At 42.9% G+C, this 21429-nt stretch overlaps 1 protein-coding gene across 3 annotated transcripts in view; it reads right to left on the bottom strand.

Annotated features, from left to right (window-relative positions):
- Positions 1-21429, bottom strand: part of LOC118395799 (inositol 1,4,5-trisphosphate receptor type 2-like) — a 159503-nt gene that overhangs the window by 123837 nt on the left and 14237 nt on the right. For all 3 annotated transcript variants that reach the window (XM_035789733.2, XM_035789735.2, XM_035789734.2), the window contains exons 2-16: positions 13736-13806; positions 13180-13298; positions 12372-12458; positions 11600-11758; positions 8506-8604; positions 7269-7352; positions 6819-6965; positions 6311-6406; positions 5172-5225; positions 3224-3375; positions 2760-2859; positions 2398-2558; positions 1749-1890; positions 1096-1254; positions 448-620 (exon numbers count right to left, since the gene is read on the bottom strand). In XM_035789733.2, the coding sequence (XP_035645626.1) occupies positions 448-620; positions 1096-1254; positions 1749-1890; positions 2398-2558; positions 2760-2859; positions 3224-3375; positions 5172-5225; positions 6311-6406; positions 6819-6965; positions 7269-7352; positions 8506-8604; positions 11600-11758; positions 12372-12458; positions 13180-13298; positions 13736-13806 (1803 nt within the window). The remainder of the gene's footprint in view (positions 1-447; positions 621-1095; positions 1255-1748; positions 1891-2397; positions 2559-2759; positions 2860-3223; positions 3376-5171; positions 5226-6310; positions 6407-6818; positions 6966-7268; positions 7353-8505; positions 8605-11599; positions 11759-12371; positions 12459-13179; positions 13299-13735; positions 13807-21429) is intronic.

The following is a 21429-nucleotide window of genomic DNA, read 5'->3' on the forward strand; positions in this document are numbered from 1 at the left end:
GGGATTCGTAACATATACACAAGTTTTTTGTTTGTGTGGCACATTGTGCTTTATAGCCCGTGTGCATATCTATTTGTGGATCAAATGTGTGTGGGGGTGTGTCATCTGCTTGTTAGAATTATAATTATGGTATATGGCCAATATATGTAAGTCGCTCTGGATAAGAGCGTCTGCTAAATAACTTAAATGTAAAATGTAAATGTAAGGACTGTTCTTAGCACGACGAAACGCAGAGTGCCTGGATACAGCCCTTAGCTGTGGTATATTGGCCATATACCCCCGAGGTGCCTTATTACTATTATAAACTGGTTACCAACATAATCAGAACAGTACAAATATATATTTTGTCGTCTGATATACCACGGCTTTCAGGGCTTGAACCATCCAGTTTATAATGTGTGTTTGGTATAGTATTCATTCCTCCTCCCTGCTCTGCTCTGTCCTGACCTGGGCTCTCGGTTGCGTCGCAGCAGTTTGACGAAGGTCTCGATCTCCTTGGCTGTGATGTGTTTCTCCAGCAGCTTGCGGTTGTTGTGGAGCAGAGCTGTAATTGTGTCCTCCGCCAGGATCTCATAACCGATCTGAGACTGCATGATGGAGAACTTCTTGGCTATGTACTCCTGGAGGGCAGAAGGAGACCAGTTAGTCGAAATGGATACCATTATAGGAATACATCTGGGTTATGTATATGAACTTGAGATACTTCAACCAGCATACAATGGATCTTCATCATTCCCAAACACGACTGCCTACATTTAAGCTTAAATTATAAACTGGGTGGTTCGAGCCCTGAATGCTGATTGGCTGACAGTCGTGGTATATCAGACCGTATACCACGGGTATGACAAAATATTTATTTTTGCTGCTCTAATGATGGTAACCAGTTTATGATAGCAATTAAGGCACCTCGGGGGGGTTATGGTATACCACAGCTAAAGGCTGTTCTTAGGCACGACGCAGTGCCTGGACACAGCTGTGATATATTGGCCATATATACCACACCCCCTCCGGCCAAATTGCTTAATTATATAACATACAGTTATTGACCAAGATAGAGTCAGGGTTGCGAGTTGGACAAAGCTCAGTGCTACTAGCCTGGTTCTTGCGGTAGTCCTGTTGGGAGTGGCGCAGCACCCGGTAGCACAGCTGCAGCATGTACTTAAAGGGAGCATAGCGCTGGTCCCCCAAGTCCTCCAGCTTCAGCATGGGACCCTCCCCCTGGTCTGTGAATGGAGCCTTCAGAATACCAAAAATCTGGAGAAAGCAGACAGCAGAAGAGATCAGAGACAGACAAAATTACTTGTTGATGATTCTGATTCTTTTGTTGTCCATATCATCCCTAATCACAGTAACTACCACTGCCAGCATCATTACTACTAACAATGCTATGACAATGCTATTAGCACAGCCTTAGGCAGAATTTACTTGAATTATTAATCCCTTCAATTACTGTGTTCAGAAGGAGCCTGCTCTCTGCACTCCAATAAGTCACAGTGGAATTCACCTTCTAGCTTGGGTGCCAGTCTGCTTCTGCGTTAGCCAATACGTCTATTAAGTCAAAATAAATCTGCTCAATTTAAGTGTTTGTAAGATACAAAAAGCTTCTCTGTCATCATTACCCAACATGTTTGTTATGACAATGACAGACAGCACAGAAACCAGCCAAAGCAGAATCAGACTCAAGACTAAAGCTAGAGGATACTCCTTTAGGTGATATTCTGGGAGAGTGTGTGTATGAGTGAGCTGACCTGGGCTAGAATGTTCTGTTCCCTCATTAGTTTCTGCCTTTCCCTGTTGGGGTTGGAGATGACCACAGACAGCACGTCCTGACCGTTGTTGGGGACCTCGCACACAAAGAAGATCAGGTCCTCCAACAGCTTGGTCACAAACCTGGGAAACACGGGCCCGTGAAAGAACATGAGTTAATTACACAGAACACATTATCTGTCTGAGACAGTTATTGCAGACACAGAGATTCCACAGAGAATGAGGAACTTAATACATGCAATAAAAATACTAATTGAAAACAGATTGAATTACATAGTATTGACCAAATAAACAGTGTAACCCTGTTGGCTGTGTCACTAGGGGACATAATGTAGCTCCGATACAGACTATCACGTATTTTACTTTTCAATTGCACTGCACTGTCTAACAACGTTACTGGCCGTCAAATCCTTGCTTTCTTAGTCCTGGTTTCCTCCATTTGACTGACTTGCCTAGTTAAATAAAAGGTAAAATAAAATAATTGGCTCCCTCGACCACCTCCTCAAATGCACTTTGAGAGGAGCAAGGAATTTTAAAAACCAAGTAAGGAGGAAGCAAGGATTTGCTGGCAAGCGACATTTCCAGACACAGCCAGGATGTCTTGATTGTGTCAGCAGGACTGTGCTGTACCTCCTCTCGTTCTGAGCAATGTTTCCATACTGCAGCTTCTTCACGGTCGACTCCAGGACCTTGTTGGCATCGTTGGCAAAGTCCAGGTCTCGGACCTCAAACAGGGGTACAGAGACAATAGCAAATGCCTCCTTGTCCTCCTTCGTAGGGCACGTGCCAATCTGTGGGTAGAGGGAATTCAGTATGAAATTAACAACTCATGTACTGTAGGCTTATAGACTCAATCCCTCCAAACACCAGAATCAAACCTATGTCTAATAGTAAATTACAATGTTGAAAAGTTTTTGGGGAAAAGGTTGACTACATTGTGATAAGCACAATATCATAAGTGGAACTTAAACAGCAGGGGTGTAGTATTGGACCTTGAGCATGACGGGACGCTCCTCCTCAGCGTCGATGGGGAAGTTGGTGCTGCTCACCCAGGTGTTGGTACATAGGTGTCTCAGCCGTACGTACGAGTTCCTGAGGGAAGGCACAGTGTGTTTGAGGTGTGTTTTGAGTAGTGCTGAGCGATTAACTGACATTTCGTAGGGTCAATTACGTTTTTTTTTGTGTGAGCTCAATGCTCCGTTTCTCTAGAGAGAAATACTATCAAGCATGAGAAACATCAAATCAAGAACGAACTATGGGACGTTGTACGGAGATGTAGTTTTCAATAGGAAAATATTCAACCTAGTTCTAACCCACCTCAAAAAACACATCTCTTTGCACTAGTTGAGTGTGTATATTGTTTCTTAGGATGTTTTCGAGATCTCTTCCAAGAGTCCTTTAAATGTATACAGTGTTTTAGATATTTTTAAATATGTTTTAGGGGCCATTGACTGACCTGGGCACCAGACAGTCTGCCATCTGCAGCGTGGTGGCATCCAGCTCAAACAGAGAGGCGATGTCGTTGCCATGGGGCACAGACACCAGGGTGCAGGCTATCTTCTCTGCAGCCTGACGCTTCCTCTTGGAGTACGCTGTATCTGTCTCCGTCTGCAGACAGACAGCAGACACACAAAGATGGATACCAACGTTCTTGCACCTAAAGCATTCTCAATGCTTATGTCAATCTGTGCCACAGATTCAAAGCGCTGTAAAAAAGAAAATCGAATAAATTGGCAGCTTACATTATTACTATGAGATAGTGGATGAGGTTTGGATTGCACTGTGTGGATGCTGCAGACAGATAACAGGCCAGTCCTGGGAGGGTTAACCGCTGTGCTCTATGCATGTCAATGGGAAAGAGCTCCTCTGAGCCACCCCTGTGCCTTATCACCTCCTCTCCTCTGGGTGACTCACACCATCCAGCAGTACATAACAGCAGAGCAGACAGCACGTCTGTCTCCCCTCCTCTATCTCGCTCTCTCAAAGAGCACCCCCACACTCAGACGTTATATAAGGGGCCCACTGAGTGTCTGAGACGAGTTGGTGTTCTTGTGTGAGCGGAGGCAGAATACCAATGCAGAAGGTCAGTAATAGGAGGAAAGTCTGTATTGTCTACATTGGGTACAGGGGTTGGAAAAGAACAGAAATACGGAAAATAACATTTTTAAGGAACCGAAATGGAACCTGGAATTAATGTGATCCATACTATACCAGAACAGGACAGTTATTTTAAAAGTGTGGGTACCGGTTAATAACGTTCCAGGCATTATTTTCTAGTCCCACAAAAACAATAACAAAGCTTATGCAAAGTCCTCACTCTGTCACTCAGAAACATATTCCAGTGTCTGCCTGCAAGTTAAAGATCTTTAAAGATCTTTGCCAGTGTGTGAACACATGTTTAGGCAACCTGCCCCTTCTCCCCTTCGAATCATAGGCTACTGTACTGACGTTACAAGCCTAATTCAGAAGATCGGGAGAATCCTTTTTATTAGATAGAGAAGAATGGATACATTTCTTCAATGCTAGTTAAGGATACTATAGGCCTAGTTATCAAGTTTCACTTATTAACTACAAAAATAGCTTGCTCAAAGGAAATGTAAAAGTTCCTCCATAGAAGCCACTCCTCCTAGGTATAATTATGTGGACATAATTATAAAATGCATATCATAACAAGATGTCCAGCGCTTCAAGCATCCTCTTCAACCCTCTCTGGCTCTCTCACCACTTGCAAAATTTCAGTAGCATCTTGTGCCATGGACAGGCAAGTGTAGCCTATCACGCCTGTAAACAACTAGCTTGCCTGCTCTATCCACACTGATTTGGTGAAGTCATTTAATGAGCAAAAAAAAGGCTAAAAAAGGAATGATATTAACCAATACTTTTTTTTTCTGCTCGGAACTGTAGAACGGAACAAAAAAAAGGGGGTTCTGTTCAGAACGAAAAGATTGGAAAATTATTTTGGTTCCAACCCCTGATTGTGAGTATGTGTGCGCGTGCATGTGAGAAAGATAAAAAGAGAGAGGAAAGAAGGGAAGAAAGAGTTTGCATGTGAGCGGATGAGTCTGTTCTTGCTAGTGAGTGTAAGAGAGGAAAAGGTATTGCGTAATAGGAGTTTGAGGTGATGTGAGAGAACAGAGGGCCTAGCAGGAGGCCCGGGGTTTGACAGGTACACTCCCTCTATGAATGCATAGAAACACACCCAAAGTTGCTCTCTTAGCAGAAACAGAGGATGCACAGTTCCCTAAGCTTTTGATCAACCCTTTACGCAGTACTGTTAGTAAAATCTCATCTAAGAGATTGGTCATGCATTGTTAAACACCCCACACACCAGAATACTCATAGATATTTCCACTGATTTCAACCACATGGTATGAGGTCCAGACTAAAACCAGTGTTTCACTAACCTGATTCACCTCTGCTTTAGATGCCACACTTTCATCCCGGAAATCAGGGTTAATCTATAGAAAGACAAGAAAGTCAGACAAGAAAGAAAGTCAGTCAGAACCAAATCAACGGCTCATTTTAGGTGAACGTAGCCAAACTATCCGGTTCACCATAAAGACTCGGAACACCCATCACTAGGCCATAAATATGGGAACACTGCCATCTGCAGCACGTCTGGAACATCAACATCTGCTCACTACAAGCCTGATCGTAGATGTATAATGCACAGAAACAGTCTGTAGCTAGAGGCCTGGCCAAATCCCAACTCCTAGGACTATAGTTTTCATGCCATACATGAGTAATCAGTAGGGTTAGCTAAAGCACACAGTATTCAAAGAATCTCAGAGCTGATATAGGATCAGTGTTTACTTTTAGATCATAATTAATAGGATTATATGGACAGGGAAGACCTGATTCTAGACCAGCACCCTTACAGCCTGACCACAGAGAGAGGACTGACATAAGAGACAACAGAGAGAGTACAGAGACAGTAGTCTACACAGAAAGCTGCATTGTGGTCTGTTGGCATTTCTCTCAGTTTTATGTAAAGTAGGGATTAACCAACAGTTACAGGATGTTAACCGATTGGAGTGGAAAACACCCACACATTGGCAATCAGTCAGAAAACACCCACACATTGGCAATCAGTCAGAAAACACCCACACATTGGCAATCAGTCAGAAAACACCCACACATTGGCAATCAGTCAGAAAACACCCACACATTGGCAATCAGTCAGAAAACACCCACACATTGGCAATCAGTCAGAAAACACCCACACATTGGCAATCAGTCAGAAAACACTCAAACATGAGTTGGTAAGTGCACATTTTAGTAAAAAAATGTTCCATCATGTGATAAGTATTATCTTACATGGAATGTAATTATATTGTGGGTTTTTGCAAATGAAAAAAGCTATGAAAGTGAACAACATCCTGTATTACTGTACAAGATTAGTAATTCATGGATAGAGTATTTAAATGAACGGTATTCAAATTGAGCAGCAGAGTCAAAACACAATGAAAAGACAACCGATAACCACGACAACCGTTTGACACACAGTCAAAGAGAGAGAAGAGGGGAGAAGGTAACAGCCTACCTCTGCAGCCAGGTAGTTTCCAGTGGCCAGGTGTTTGAAGCGAAACAGGCTGTTCCATTGGCCGGCACCCCCTCTGCAGGGGTCGTAGTGCACAACCTGACAGAGAGAAACACATTTAAAAACACACTGATCAACGAAGAAAGAGATCTCAACATCACTCAGCTCCATTAATAACATCATAGTATGAGGTAATGTATTTGTTTACGAGGAAGACACTTGTTTAATCTCCCTCTGGGGAATTTCCTAATCAAAACAGGTTTTTCCACTAGTTCTACAAAATCAGGAGCTAAAATCTGAGCAGAGAAAGTGCTTCTAGCTCCGTCCCAATCCTCAGTTCTAACTATACACTTGTTCACTTGACTTTGTTCAAATTAAAAGGTAAAGGACTGGTGTAAGAAATATGGTGGAAACTAACCCACACCAATACATGTGTGGGGAGGAGTGCACGGGTGAAAACTGGGAGAACTGGGACGGAACCATTGCAGTAGGCAAATAGTGCAGTAGGTACCTCTATTTCCCAGAGTGCTTTAGAGCTGGTGGCAGAGGTGGCAGACTGTCTCAGGGTGGTCCTGAGGAAGATGTGCTGCTGAGTCCTGTATTGGTCACATGTCAAGAACTTCTCTTGTTCAGCGTGGAACAGACGCACCACATCACCCTGAGAGACGACAACATGGTTTAGCTGTTTGGGCTAAGAAACTAAATAAATCCTTTAAAGTAACACTTGATTTGAGTTATCAACTGAGCATAAATTCATATAATTTAATTATTATAATCATGATGCCATAACTATTTGTGAATCATTAAAAAAAATTGTACTTTAAAATGTGGATGTGACAGCATTAATTATTTCACCTACGACGGAGAGCCCCCCCATCAACAACATTTCCATACAACCCTCTGTCTGCACTGAAGGACATTAGGCGGACAGCATGTAGAAGAGGTAAGATAAAACACTGACTCCTTTGAGGACGTCCTCTCTGTAGTCACTGAACTTCATGAACAGAGTGACCTTCCAGCTGGTGTTGCAGTTCACAGCGTTCACCTACAGAAAAACCAAGGAGAGGAGCAGAGAAGACCAACAGACTCATGACTATACCTGAATTATACACGTCTTTTCAGAGCCTAAGATGGTTAACCATTCCTGCAACAATGTCAGTTCTGCAACCATGAAGGGACGATTTTTATGGACAGCAATAGTCGGAAGGTAGAGAGGAAGACCGATAGAGAAAGACAGGTCAGAGGTGGCATTTGTAACCCCATCGCCAGGGGGTATGTATGGACTGTAGTCTGTCGCACTACCACTAGACAAGATTCTTAAGGATCTGAATACCTACTGCAACCTGGTAGGTTTCCAAACGCATGTTATGATATGGGTGCGTTAGCAAGTCGTTATGGTTAAAGGATAGGATAAGGTTAGGCTATGGCATGCTAGCGAGTGGTTAGGGTAAGTTTACAGTAGGTTCAGGCATACTAGCAAGTAGGTAAGGTAAGGGTTAGGATAAGGATAGAAAATAAAGACATGCCTAAACAAAAACATGCCTAAACAAAAACATGCCTGGATTCGAACCACTGCCACTCGCATCTCATGCACTTAAAAAGACAAACCGAGTGGCACAGTGGTCTAAGGCACTGCATTGCAATGTTAGCTGTGCCACTAGAGATTCTGGGTTCGAGTCCAGGCTCTGTCACAGTCGGCCTGCGACCGGGAGACCAATGGGTTAGGGTCCGGGTTAGGGGAGGGTTTGGCCGGCAGGGATGTCCTTGTCGCATCACGCACTAGCAACTCCTGTGGTGGGCCGGGCGCAGTGCACGCTGACACGGTCGCCAGGTGTTCGGTGTTTCCTCCAACACATTGGTGCGGCTGGCTTCTGGGTTAAGTGGGCATTGTGTCAAGAAGCAGTGTGGCTTGAGTGGGTTTCGGAAGACGCACGGCTCGCGACCTTCACCTCTCCCAAGTCCGCACGGGAGTTGCAGTGATGAGACAAGACTAACTACCAATTGGATACCACAAAATTGGGGAGGAAGGGATAAAAATATTTCCAATTAAAAATAAAAATGCAGGAATTGTTGGAGATAGCAGGCTGGGACAGACAACATGGCCATCATCATCCTGCACTGGTTTTCCAAGAGGTTTTCCATTTTAATATCATAAGCGCTATACTGTAGCTCCAATCAAATTGTTTCATGGATCTTACCTCCTTGCAGCCAGGGTTGTCTAGCAGCTCAATGTTGCTGGCGTGGAGAGGCTGCCCTGCGTTCACGGGCATCAGGACCACTTTGTCTCCCACCACCACCTAGGGACCAACCACAGCAGGTCAGACACTAGCACACACATGATTACAAGTAGAGTAGAGTGAGAGTAGAAAAGAAATACAAATGAGGCAGATGCCTATGGGACCTATCACAGGACAATGGGACAGAGGTATGAGACACTTCAAACAGCAAAGGTCCACAGTCACAACTTGTCCCATGCAAAGGGCAACTATCCATCAAGAAACAAGCATTCCCCACAACAATGCAAATAGAGTGAGTGGGCTTATTCTGTGTATCATTTTCAATAGTAGATGATCACAAACCATGGTCAAATTAAGGAAGTGAAGCATGTCGAGAGGGTTTATAGTGTATAGACATTCATTCACTCATACAGCCATGTGTGTGGTAGTGTGAAACGCTGAATGCAGTGTACTGTCCTGTGTGCACCAAAGTCTCAAACTATAATCTACATTCAAAACACGCATCTCAATAAACAGAATGTAAATTGACAAAAATGGACAGGAGAAGAATTGTACTTCAAGGCACCTTTTCCAATAATGACGTACACGTTACATACAAAAGTATGTTGACACCCCTTCAAATTTGTGGATTCGGCTATTTCAACCACACCCGTTGCTGACAGCTGTATACAAATTTAGCACAGCCATGCAATCTCAATAGACAAACATTGGAAGTAGAATGGCCTTATTGAAGAGCTCAAACAAGTCAGTTTATCACATTTCTGCCCTGCTAGAGCTGCCCCGGTCAAATGGAAGTGCTGTTTTTGTGAAGTGGAAACGTCTAGGAGCAACAACGGCTCGGCCTAAAAGTTGTAGGCCACACAAGCTTACAGAACGGGACCACCCAGTGATGAAGCACATAGCGCATAAAAATGGCCTGTCCTTGGTTGCAACACTCACTCCCGAGCTCCAAACCGCCTCTTGAAGCAACGTCAGCATAATAACTGCTACTCTGGAGCTTAATAAAATGGGTTTCCATGGCTGAGCATCAGCACACATGCGCAACAGCTGGAGTGGTGTAAAGCTTGATGCCATTGGACTCTGGAGCAGTGGAAACGCATTGTCTGGAGCGATGAATCATGTTTCACCATCTGCCAGACAAATCAATGTTTGGAGGATGCCAGGAGAACACTACCTGCCCAAATACATAGCATCAACTGTCAAGTTTGGTGGAGGGAGAATAATGGTCTGGGGATGTTTTTTGTTGTTGGTTTTTTACCCCCAATTTCATGGTATCCAATTATTAGTAATTACTATCTTATCTCATCGCTACAACTCCCGTACGGCTCGGGAGAGACGAAGGTTGAAAGTCATGCGTCCTCCGATACACAAACTAAACCAAGCCGCACTGCTTCTTAACACAGCGCGCATCCAACCTGGAAGCCAGCCGCACCAATGTGTCGGAGGAAAGACTGTGCACCTGGCGGCCTGGTTAGCGTGCACTGCGCCCGGCCCGCCACAGGAGTCGCTAGTGCGCGATGAGACAAGGATATCCCTACCGGCCAAACCCTCCCTAACCCGAACGACGCTCGGCCAATTGTGAGTCGCCCCACGGACTTCCCGGTCGCGGCCGGCTGTGACAGAGCCTGGGCGCGAACCCAGAGTCTCTGGTGGCACAGCTAGCGCTGCAGCTGCGCCACCCGGGAGGCCCTGGGGCTGCTTTTCCATGGTTCGGACTAGGCCCATTAGTTCCAGTGATCTTAACATTAAAGCATACAATGACATTCTAGATGATTCTGTTCCTCCAACTTTTCCTTTTCCTCTCAACCCCTATTCATTGGGATGAATTGGAACGCCGACTGTGAGCCAGGCCTAATCACCCAACATCCGTGCCTGACCTCACTAATGCTCTTGTGGCTGAATGGAAGCAACTCCCTGCAGCAATGTTCCAACAACTAGTGGAAAGCATTCCTAGAGGAGTGGAGGCTGCTATAGCAGAAACGGGGGGACCAACTCCATATTAACGCCCATGAATTTGGAATGAGATGTTCTACGAGCAGGTGTCCACATACTTTTAGTCATGTAATGTATCAATCTATCTATAGCATTGCTGTAATCTAAAACTTCCAGATAATGTTAGTCAATAACAGTTAAAGGGCAACTCCACCACTTTTCAACCTAATTTTCATTATCTCCAGCACAATAAGAATGTCATGGAAAACTGCACATTTCTATGTTTTGTAGAAAAAAATTAAAAAGTTAAAAGTTAAAATACACTATGATATTCCCGGTGACGTGGGGAACAAGAAAATCCCCTCCCTTGGGCTAGAAACCAGTTGCAGGTTTAGAAAAATCACTCTGATGTCATCTTTTTAACCACAGATCATAGAAAAGTGCCGTTTTCACATATGTAGACACTGGTTTGGTACCGGAGATTATGAATATGAGGTTGAAAAGTGATGTAATGGCCCTTTAAGGGAAAAAAATGGCAAATTGTAGAAGACTAGTGGAAATGCACTCACGTACTTACGGTTTTCAATGCTCAATGACTACATGCAAGGCTAGTGCTAACATGCTTTCACAGCAAGTCTCATGGCCTAACACACACACACCATGCACTACAAACAAGAAGAATACCTTCCACCATAGGATGCTAAAGCAAAAGGAAAGGAGAACACCAATCAAGTTATTTCAGAAGGATTAGACATTACTTGAACATAATACCAATCTAATTAAAATAGGGAATGTTCAATACTAAGACGGCCCCTAAAAACTTTAAATAATTATGAACAATACTGAGGTTCATCATGAGGTTTGGTTTACCATAACATATCTATGGTAAATAGGGCTAGGAGTTTTCATCGCCGGGTCACATGTTCGGGAAAAACTCCTGGCCCTATTTACAGGGTACATTCAAAGCACTGGCCTGTAGCGAGTCAGGTCAGGGTCCCTTTTCATAAAGCAGCTCAGTAAAAGTGCTGATCTAGGATCAGTTTTGCCTTTCAGATAATAATGAATAGGATTATATAGATAGGGGGGCCTTGAACCAAGATCAGCACTAAAAAGGGGTACCTACGTTATCCCCCTCGCTGCGGAGCTTCCAGAAGGGCTGGATGTAGAACCAGGAGCCCTCATTGCCAGCTGGGTCCAGAGACACACGCATGGCGTTCTTCTCCAACAGCGCCGGCAGACGCTTGTTCACCGTCAAGTACTTGTTACTCTTTATATGCAGAAGCTGAGGGGAAAATAAAGGGGTCCGATTCACAAGGACACATCTTACACAAGGTCCATGGTTCGAATCCCATCCCCAACACCTAACTCCAATCTTAACCAATCACATTTCTTTATTGCTAGGAAACAGTTACCGAAAGAAATCGGTACTCTTTTTTTTATTAAAGTAAGATGTAGGGCAAAGTTCATCATTTCATTCCACCAATTCAAAATCATTCAAAAAGTTGCCCATTTCAAGACAGGTAATTTAAATATTGGCTTTAGCATGAAAGAAGCACACAGATTGAAAAAAAGCTGGATCTTTTAACAGCAAAAGACTGGACCTGACCAAAACACTTATTTTAATACGGCTGTTAAACCAGAGGCCACAAACCTTGGGAAACCACACAGAACAAACCTGCACTAAATTGAATATTGAAAATGATACAAGCTTAAATTACTCTGTGCCATTCATCATTTAGGCTGACAAATTGCCTCAATGGCAATGTGAGGCACTAGAGGCCAGACTACAAATAGAAAGGCAGCCTTGGTGACCAAGTGAAAACAAACACAAGGTTCCTGGCACAACGCAAACAGAGATATAGCCTCAGATACAGTTGTCTGTCGTTGGCTTTTACCTGGATGACGTTACTGTACTTTACCACCTCTCCCAGCAGCTTCTTATTCTCCGTCTCATTCTGCTTCTGTTCCAGTTCTGCTGCATGCTGGGACATGAACAAAAACATGTTTGGGACTGATTACATTGCAGTCATATTGTGCAGTCACTGATCTAAACACATTGCATTTCAAATGACTACTTATGTGATCAAGATAAGTGATTCTGTGCCTCGTTTTGCTCAAACTGATCTTGGTTGACTTTTTTTTTAAAGGGGAAATCAGCAGTTTCTACATCCATTTTTGGGTGTACCCATTGAATGTTAACTTATAAATGCCTCAATGCCATAGTTTAACTGACGTACCCAATCAGAACCCAAAATATACGTTTATTGTACAAAGTAAATGTAAACAAGCACTGTATAGCCTCAAAACATTGCTAAAATGATAATTTTGATATCATGTAGGATCAGTCCTAGCATCCATAGCTCGGTCTATGAATTTGAGAGTGGTTACCCATCTCCAGCCCCATCCCTCAGTGTTTTACCCAAACAGTGGCTGGAAGAACACCTTGATATTGTTTCAATTGCTCATTGGCCCTTTAAAGCAGTGCTCTTCAGTCCAGGTCCTGGGGACCTACAGGGCATGCAGACTGTTGTTCCAGACCAGCACTAATACTTGATTTGACTAATTCACTATAGTGATGATTATGCCCTTGATTTGGTGAATCGGTTGTGTTAGTGCCAGGATGGATCAAAATCCTACACACCCTGTGGTTGCCTTGCCCAGGACTGTGAATGAAGAAGACTCGGACTTGCAGACAGTTTATACCTGTAACTTCTTGAATAGGTCTTCTTCTGTGTTGTTGTTGCCTTGTTTGCCCTGTTTGGCCTTCCAGAACTGCTTCTGAGCTGAGTACCTGTTCATCGGACACACCTTGAACAGGCAGTCTGGAGAGAGACGCAAGATATGGAGAGGAAGAAAGACATTTTGGGGAAAAATGTAGAAAGATATAAAGAAATAGAAACAGGGAGGGAGGAGTGTTAGAGGGTGAGAGGAATACATACATGAATCAAACATACGTGTTTTTTATGTTAGTAATTTAGCAGACAATCCTATGCAGAGCGACTTACAGTTAGTGTATTAATCTTACAACAGCTAGGTGAGGGAATCATATAGCTCCGTCCTAGTAAGTACATTTTCCTCAATAAAGTCACTATCAGCAAAGTCAGAACTTGTAAGGGGGAAAGAAAAGTGAAGTGCAAGTGTTAATTCACAAAAAGCTTACTAATACATACTAATTTGAATGGCAGCGTGTCAATTTAACTGTCACTTGAGTCTTGGTGACCTATGTGATTGTGCAGCTGGTCAGACTCCTCCCACTCACCTCTGAACTTTTTGGGTGGATTGGCCAGGTCTCCTGCATCGGGCTGCACCACACACCTGTCATCAACAAGCCTGGGGAGAAAACATCCCAACATCATATACACACCATTGATGCAGTTCATATGGGAGAGAACATAACACACATCTTTCCTAACTCCATGACAGAGCTCCATGGCAGGCATGTTCTGCAGTTTCCTATGATCCAATACACCTTAATCTCCCAGAATAGACGGTGGTACTCCATGGCAGACAGGGTTGTTGATGATGTCTCGAACCCAGGTTGAAGACAAGAGGATTACAATATCATATAACTCTTTGCATAAATGAGGAATAATTCTAAGAATGGGACCAGCGATGCTAGTTAGCAACGGCGCTGGTCCCATGCGTTTGTTTATTTTCACTAGCTTCATAATGCAATGATTAGCTTGTCCTAACCTGGTCATCTTCAACCTAGTCTAGAACCAGACTACCAACATAGCATGTAAGAAGGAAGAAATCAGATCAGCAAGCATTGTATGTGATCATTCTCATTGGATGTTTCAGAGCATTGCCAGATTTCATTAGTGTGTAGATATAATCGCTGATTGTGATGGTTAGTGTTTACTGTATGTTTTACAATGATAACAGGGCCAGTATTCAAAAAGCTTTTCAAAGTATGTGTAGTGATCTTGTATCAGGTTGACACCTATCCATGTAACATTATTATTATTATTATTATCATCTAAAAAACTAAACTAATATCAGCGCTAATACTGAGATTCTTAGGGGCAATTCCACGGCAACAGAATGATGCTGAAACACATATTTTACTTTATAATATGTTCCAAACATAAACCAAGTATGGCAAAGTCAAACAAACCATACAATTCTATGCACAAGGTCAACTTTACAATTTTCAATTAATATTTTACAAAATTGCATTTGCATCTGCACTGTTCAAGTAAAACAATGTGAACTTTTCAGGTGAAATTGTTAAAAGTAGTCCTTGTGCATAGAGTCGTATGGTTTGTTTAAGTTTGCAATCATTGTTTTTTGTTTGACATACATGTTAAAGTGAAAAATCTCATCATTCCGTTTCCGTGGAATTGCCCTTAGTGAATATAGGCCCTGGTTTAGTTGAAATGGAAACAGGGAATTCTGTAAAGGGCTTGGTGGGGCCACAGGAAATGCTCTTAGCTTCTGTGTGTGGCTGATTAGTCCTAAATGCTGATAGGTTGACATCTAACCGCCTTGTCTCCACACTGCATGCCTGGATTTTATAGCCAATGTCATTGTCATTGTATAGTCAACCAGCCTGCAACAGCAATTATTTTTCTTAAAGTTTTATAGCTACAATAAAACTACAATATCTTTAGAGAATTGTCCAGAAGACTGGTGAACTTCACACAACATACTGTCTATCCACACTGAACTAACACACCAATGCAGCGTGATAACATGTCAGTGTTCCTACATTCTCACAGGAGCTTTGAGAAACTAGAAACTCTACATGATTCTGTTGGCACTCGGTAGAGAATGTGCCTCTATTCTTCACTTCTAACTTTTATGTGACCGAGCTGCATCATGTGAAACAAGTATATGTTATATCATCACATTTCAGTTTATGCTAGCCTGGACCCAGATCTGTTTCTGCTTTCTTGCTAACTCCTATGGTGGTCATTGACACACCAATGAACATAGGATTTGGCATGACAGCACAAACAGATCTGGCACCAGGCTAAGACCAGGATAGCTGATGCCAGTCTGAGACAAAAACAAAACTGTGACGATGTGTAAAGTTCCACCCGATATGGGGAAGGAAGCCCAGTGTGAGGCGTCCTCTTATTGTGTTGGCTGGAGCTTATCCTTGTGGTCGGTTTCATCCTTAGTGTGTGTGTTCTCTGCTCGTCTGCATTGCTAAAGAAATAACCAGCAGATTATTGTATCCAATGCAGTTCCATGCGCTTGACTTACAACTGAACAAGATTTACAAATAGCTTAGTCACCTAGCAAATGCCTGGGGTCTTTCTACACATTACTTCTAGCACACTAACTTTTGTATCGCTCTTCTTCTGTGATATTCATATCCTCATCTGACTCCAGATTTTAAACACATCCATAGAGCTAAGCTCAGCCTCTGACTCAAACAGTAGGGGTGTATTCAGTGATGTAGAACATTCAGAACGTTGCAATGCAGATAGCATAGAGCTTATAATGATTAGATAGACAATGACAGGATTGTTCTACGCAATCTATTTCCATCTGAACATTCTGCACCCTCCTGAACAGGCCCCTGGCGTCTTCATGCACTAGCCTGTCATAATCACATTCATCATAAACAAGTCTTCACTGGAATACACAGAAGTACACATTCATCTACCCTACTAAGATGCAAGGCACAGTCCCTCTGGTTTAGACAAAGCTGGCAGTCCAACTACAGTGAGTCAGCCGGGTATTTTATTTTGCTGCCATAGCTGTTGATCATTCAGTTCCAACTGTCTGGCTGTGGTTGTGCATATGTCCTGTTCCTCAGCTCCCATATCAAAGTCCCATCTAAACTAGAGACAACAGGGTCCAATAGGATTTCAAATCAAGTGCTACACAACAAAACAGGATGCATTCTACTCATTACTCTAGCTCACACATGAGTAACCTTAAGTTCACGGGAGCCCAGGCCCGCATTCATTAGGCACCAAACGAAAGAAAAAGTGACCAACAAGGAGGGACTGCCTGAAGCTTGTCCAATACGAAACCCACGTTTTCATTTTTTCCATTGCAAAAGGCTTTGCTAGTGTCCCCTAATGAATAGGCTCATGACTCTGCTCAGTTCAAAGAGCTAGGTCCCTATTCATTAGGAATCAAATAGAGGAAAAGAAACTGACCAAAACAGGGAGGGACTACTTGTACAATAACAAACGCTCATTTTAAAATGCGTCCCATTGCATGACTTAGTTAATGCGACCCTGGTCCTGGAAGTAAAAGTTGAACATGAAACAACGGTACATCCGGGCAAGCTCATTACAGTGCATTCAAAATGTATCCAGACCACTCGACTTTACACATTTTGTTTCGCTAAACCATATTCTAAAATGGATTACATTTTTTTTTAAATCCTCAATCTACACACAATACCCCATAACAACAAAGCAAACACAGGTTATTAGAATTTTTTGCAAATGTAAAACAGAAAATACCCTATTTACATAAGTATTCAGACCCTTTGCTATGAGACTTGAAACTGAGCTCAGGTTCATCCTGTTTCCATTGATCATCCTTGAGATGTTTCAACAACTTGATTGGAGTCCACCTGTAGTAAAGTCAATTGATTTGACAAGATTTGGAAAGGCACACACCGTCTATATAAGGTCCCACAGTTGACAGTGCATGTCAGAGCAAAAACCAAGCCATGAGGTTGAAGGAATTGTCCGTAGAGTTCCAAGACAGGAATGTAGTGAGGCACAAAAAAGGGGAAGAGTACCAAAAGATGTCGGCAGCATTGAAGGTCCCCAAGAACACAGTGACCTCCATCATTCTTAAATGGAAGAAGTTTGGAATCACCAAGACTTCCTAGAGCTGGCCACCCGGCCAAACTGAGCAACCAGGGGAGAAGGTCCTTAGTCAGGGAGGTGACCAAGAACCCAATGGTCACTCTGACAGAGTTCTAGAGTTCCTCTGTGGAGATGGGAGAACCTTCCACATCTCTGCCGCACTCCACCAATCAGGCCTTTATGGTAGACTGACCAGATGGAAGACATTCCTCAGTAAAAGGCACATGACAGCCCGCTTGGATTTTGCCAAAAGGCACCTAAATACTCTCAGACCATAAGACAAGATTCTCTGGTCTGATGAAATCAAGATTGAACTCTTTGGCCTGAATGCCAAGCGTCACGTCTGAAGGAAACCTGCCACTATCCCTACGGTGAAGCATAGTGGTGGCAGCATCATGCTGTGGGGATGTTTTTCAGTCTCTGAATGTCCTTGAGTGGCTCAGCCAGAGCCCGATCGAACATCTCTGGAGAGACCTGAAAATAGTTGTGTAGTGACGCTCCAACAAACCACACACAGTTTGAGAAGATCTGCAGAGAAGAATGGGAGAAACACCCCAAATACAGCTGTGTCAAGCTTGTAGCGTCATACCCAAGAAGACTTGAGGCTGTAATCTCTGCCAAAGGTGCTTCAACAAAGTACAGAGTAAAGGGTCTGAATACTTATGTAAATGTGATATTTCAGTTTACAAAATTTTGCAGAAAAACTATTAACCTGTTTTTGCTTTGTCATTATGGGGTATTGTGTGACAAAAAAGTTTTGAAAAAACAACAAAAAAGTCACAGGGTCTGAATACTTTCCAAATGAATTATACATTATGACAAAGCAAAAGACCACAGGCCGTGGTGACCAAAATAAACGTGTGACCACACAGATCTTCTGATATAAGAATACAGTAGAATGGCCAACTTAGTGCTCAGATGAAGCATGATACAGAAGACAGTATATCAAATATTAAGAACACCTTCCTAATATTGAGTTGCACGCACCCCCCTCCCTTTTGCCCTCAGAACAGCCTCAATTTGTCAAGGCATGGACTCTACAAGGTTTCCACAGGGATGCTGGCCCATGTTGATTCCAATGCTTCCCATAGTTTTGTCAAGTTAGCTGGATGTCCTTTGGTTGGTGGACCACTCTTGAACACATGGGAAACCGTTGAGCATGAAAAACCCAGCAGTGTTGCAGTTCTTGACACAAACCGTGCACCTGGCACCATAGAAGGTTGGTGACACCTTAATCGGGATGGGCTCGTGGTAATGGCTGGAGCAGAATGGAATCAAAAATGTCAAACAAATGGATTGATGCCATTGCAGTTGCTCCATTCCAGGGATTATTATGAGCCATCCTCCCCTCAGAAGCCTTCACAGCCTGGTACCTACTACCAATGTTCCCTCTCAAGAAAAATGTGGCACCGAGCAAATTTCAGGTCTGCTGAGCGCAAACCTGAACGTTCTGTGCAATTTCCAGCTCGCGTTTACTGTGAACACTGTGGCTGTACCTGCTTTAAGTTAGTATTAACAATGGCCAAGCAGGCTACTGAGGTCATAATCATAATGCAGGCCTACCATCAAAAACAATGGAGAAAATGCATCCCATAACATTACATGGAAATAGGTGCTATATCATTCAGTCTACAATAGCAGCCAATGTGCTATGTTCTAATGTAAGTCTTCATTCCATGAGACTTAAGAAAAACATGCAGGGCTTGACATTAACCTGTTTATCCACAGACAAGGTGGTGACTGAAAAGATTGTGTTGTTTGATGCAAGAAACCACTTTACAAAATAAAATGTAGCCTGCCTCAAAATACAACACTGGCACTTTAATACAACAACAAAAAGTTCTTTACCTGACTTGCTTTTCAAAAGAATGTCTAGAATGTACACGTTTTGAGCTCTTGTAGGAAGCAATGGGCCATTTGCATATAGGCCTACTGTAGTTCTGATTGGTTATGCCGCACAGGACTGTGTAGAGTACGGGCTGTGTAGAGTACGGGCTGTGTAGAGTACGGGCTGTGTAGAGTACAGGCTGTGTAGAGTACAAGTCTTGAGCAATAAATTCCTACACCAATGAAATAGAATCCTACTCTACAACAAAATCTCTAGTTAGTTTTGTTTCAGTATGTTGCACTGAAAGTGGCTAATATGGCGTTGATTTGATCACAATTGCCCCAGTAAAGGGAAACGTTGAGTGTTAACAGTGAAAACTCTAGAAAGTTGAGGGAGGTTAATTTTCCTGCTTCTCTCCATGTGCTGATAGTTTTCTCTGCTCTGCCCAGCAGTCCAGGGGAGCTGTCTCGGTGCGATGCTGCACATGCGTGCTGCTTAGAGGGAACATTGCCTACTACCATACCCCGTTCAAAGGCACTTCATTATTTTGTCTTGCCAATTCAATCTCTGAATGACACCCATAGGTTAAGGAAGGATTTTTAAGCCCGTCTCATCCCCTTCATCTATACTGATTGAAGTTTATATAACAAGTGACATCAATAAGGAATTACAGAATTCACCTGGTCAGTCTGTCATGGGAAGAGCAGGTGTCCTTAATGTTTTGTACACTCATTGTATAAGAGTAGAATGTTAGCTTTACATAAAAGAGAAGTTTTTAAATAAAAAGCAGAACTGCCATAAGGGCATGCTTCAATTTGATAAAGGCAATGGAGAGAAGGTTGGGTAAGCACACACACACCACAGCTAGCTTAATGTCACCAATGGAGAGAAGGTTGGGTAAGCACACACACACACACACACACACACACACACAGCTAGCTTAATGTCACCAATGGAGAGAAGGTTGGGTAAGCACACACACACACAGCTAGCTTAATGTCACCAATGGAGAGAAGGTTGGGTAAGCACACACACACACACACCACAGCTAGCTTAATGTCACCAATGGAGAGAAGGTTGGGTAAGCACACACACACACACACACACACACACACACACACACACACACCACAGCTAGCTTAATGTCACCAATGGAGAGAAGGTTGGGTAAGCACACACACACACCACAGCTAGCTTAATGTTACCAATGGAGAGAAGGTTGGGTAAGCACACACACACACCACAGCTAGCTTAATGTCACCAATGGAGAGAAGTTTGGGTAAGCACACACACACACACCACAGCTAGCTTAATGTCACCAATGGAGAGAAGGTTGGGTAAGCACACACACACCACAGCTAGCTTAATGTCACCAATGGAGAGAAGGTTGGGTAAGCACACACACACCACAGCTAGCTTAATGTCACCAATGGAGAGAAGGTTGGGTAAGCACACACACACACACCACAGCTAGCTTAATGTCACCAATGGAGAGAAGGTTGGGTAAGCACACACACACGCACACACACACACCACAGCTAGCTTAATGTCACCAATGGAGCTTGAATGCTTTATTATAAAAAATATATATATACACACACACACACACACACACACACAGTACCAGTCAAAAGTGTGGACACACCTACTCATTCAAGAGTTTCTTTAATTTGACTATTTTCTACATTGTAGAATAATGGTGAAGACATCAAAACTATGAAATAACACATATGGAATAAAGTAGTAACCAGAAAGCGTTAAAAATCTAAATATATTGAATTCGGAATTCTTGAATTCTGTTAGAAAGAAAAATGATTTTAAAACCTCTTTGCAATAAGGAATTGAGACCAAACACTCAAGAAAAGTTAAGTCTTTAATACCAAGGACACAAACAGCAGAGTGCATACATTTAGAAATCTCACAACACATTTTATACTCTTCTCTTGTAGGCATCACCTCCCCAGCTATACATTTTATGACCCCAATGAGGTTCCCTCATTTCCCCTGTGGAACGTCCATGGTTCTCTCTTTGTTTAGCCATATGTCAGAATCACACCATGTCCATCTTCCGTTCTGGGCCTGAGCCTGCTCTCTGATCCGAGGCAATTTCCTCTTATCTGATAAGGTCAACCGTTTCATGGCCTAAACTCCATTAATACACACAGTAATCAGGATGCAAACGACAGTTTAACTTGAAACATGTTACATTTTGATAGAATCCATAAATTCTACATAAATCACTGACAGAATCAATAGCAAAGCACCCCCACACCTCCTCCTTCATGCTTCACAGTGGGAACTACAGATTCAAAGATGATCCGTTGACCTACTCTGCATCTC

The sequence above is a fragment of the Oncorhynchus keta genome, chromosome 17 (assembly GCF_023373465.1).
Source record: "Oncorhynchus keta strain PuntledgeMale-10-30-2019 chromosome 17, Oket_V2, whole genome shotgun sequence".
NCBI classification, from domain to species: Eukaryota; Metazoa; Chordata; class Actinopteri; order Salmoniformes; family Salmonidae; genus Oncorhynchus; species Oncorhynchus keta.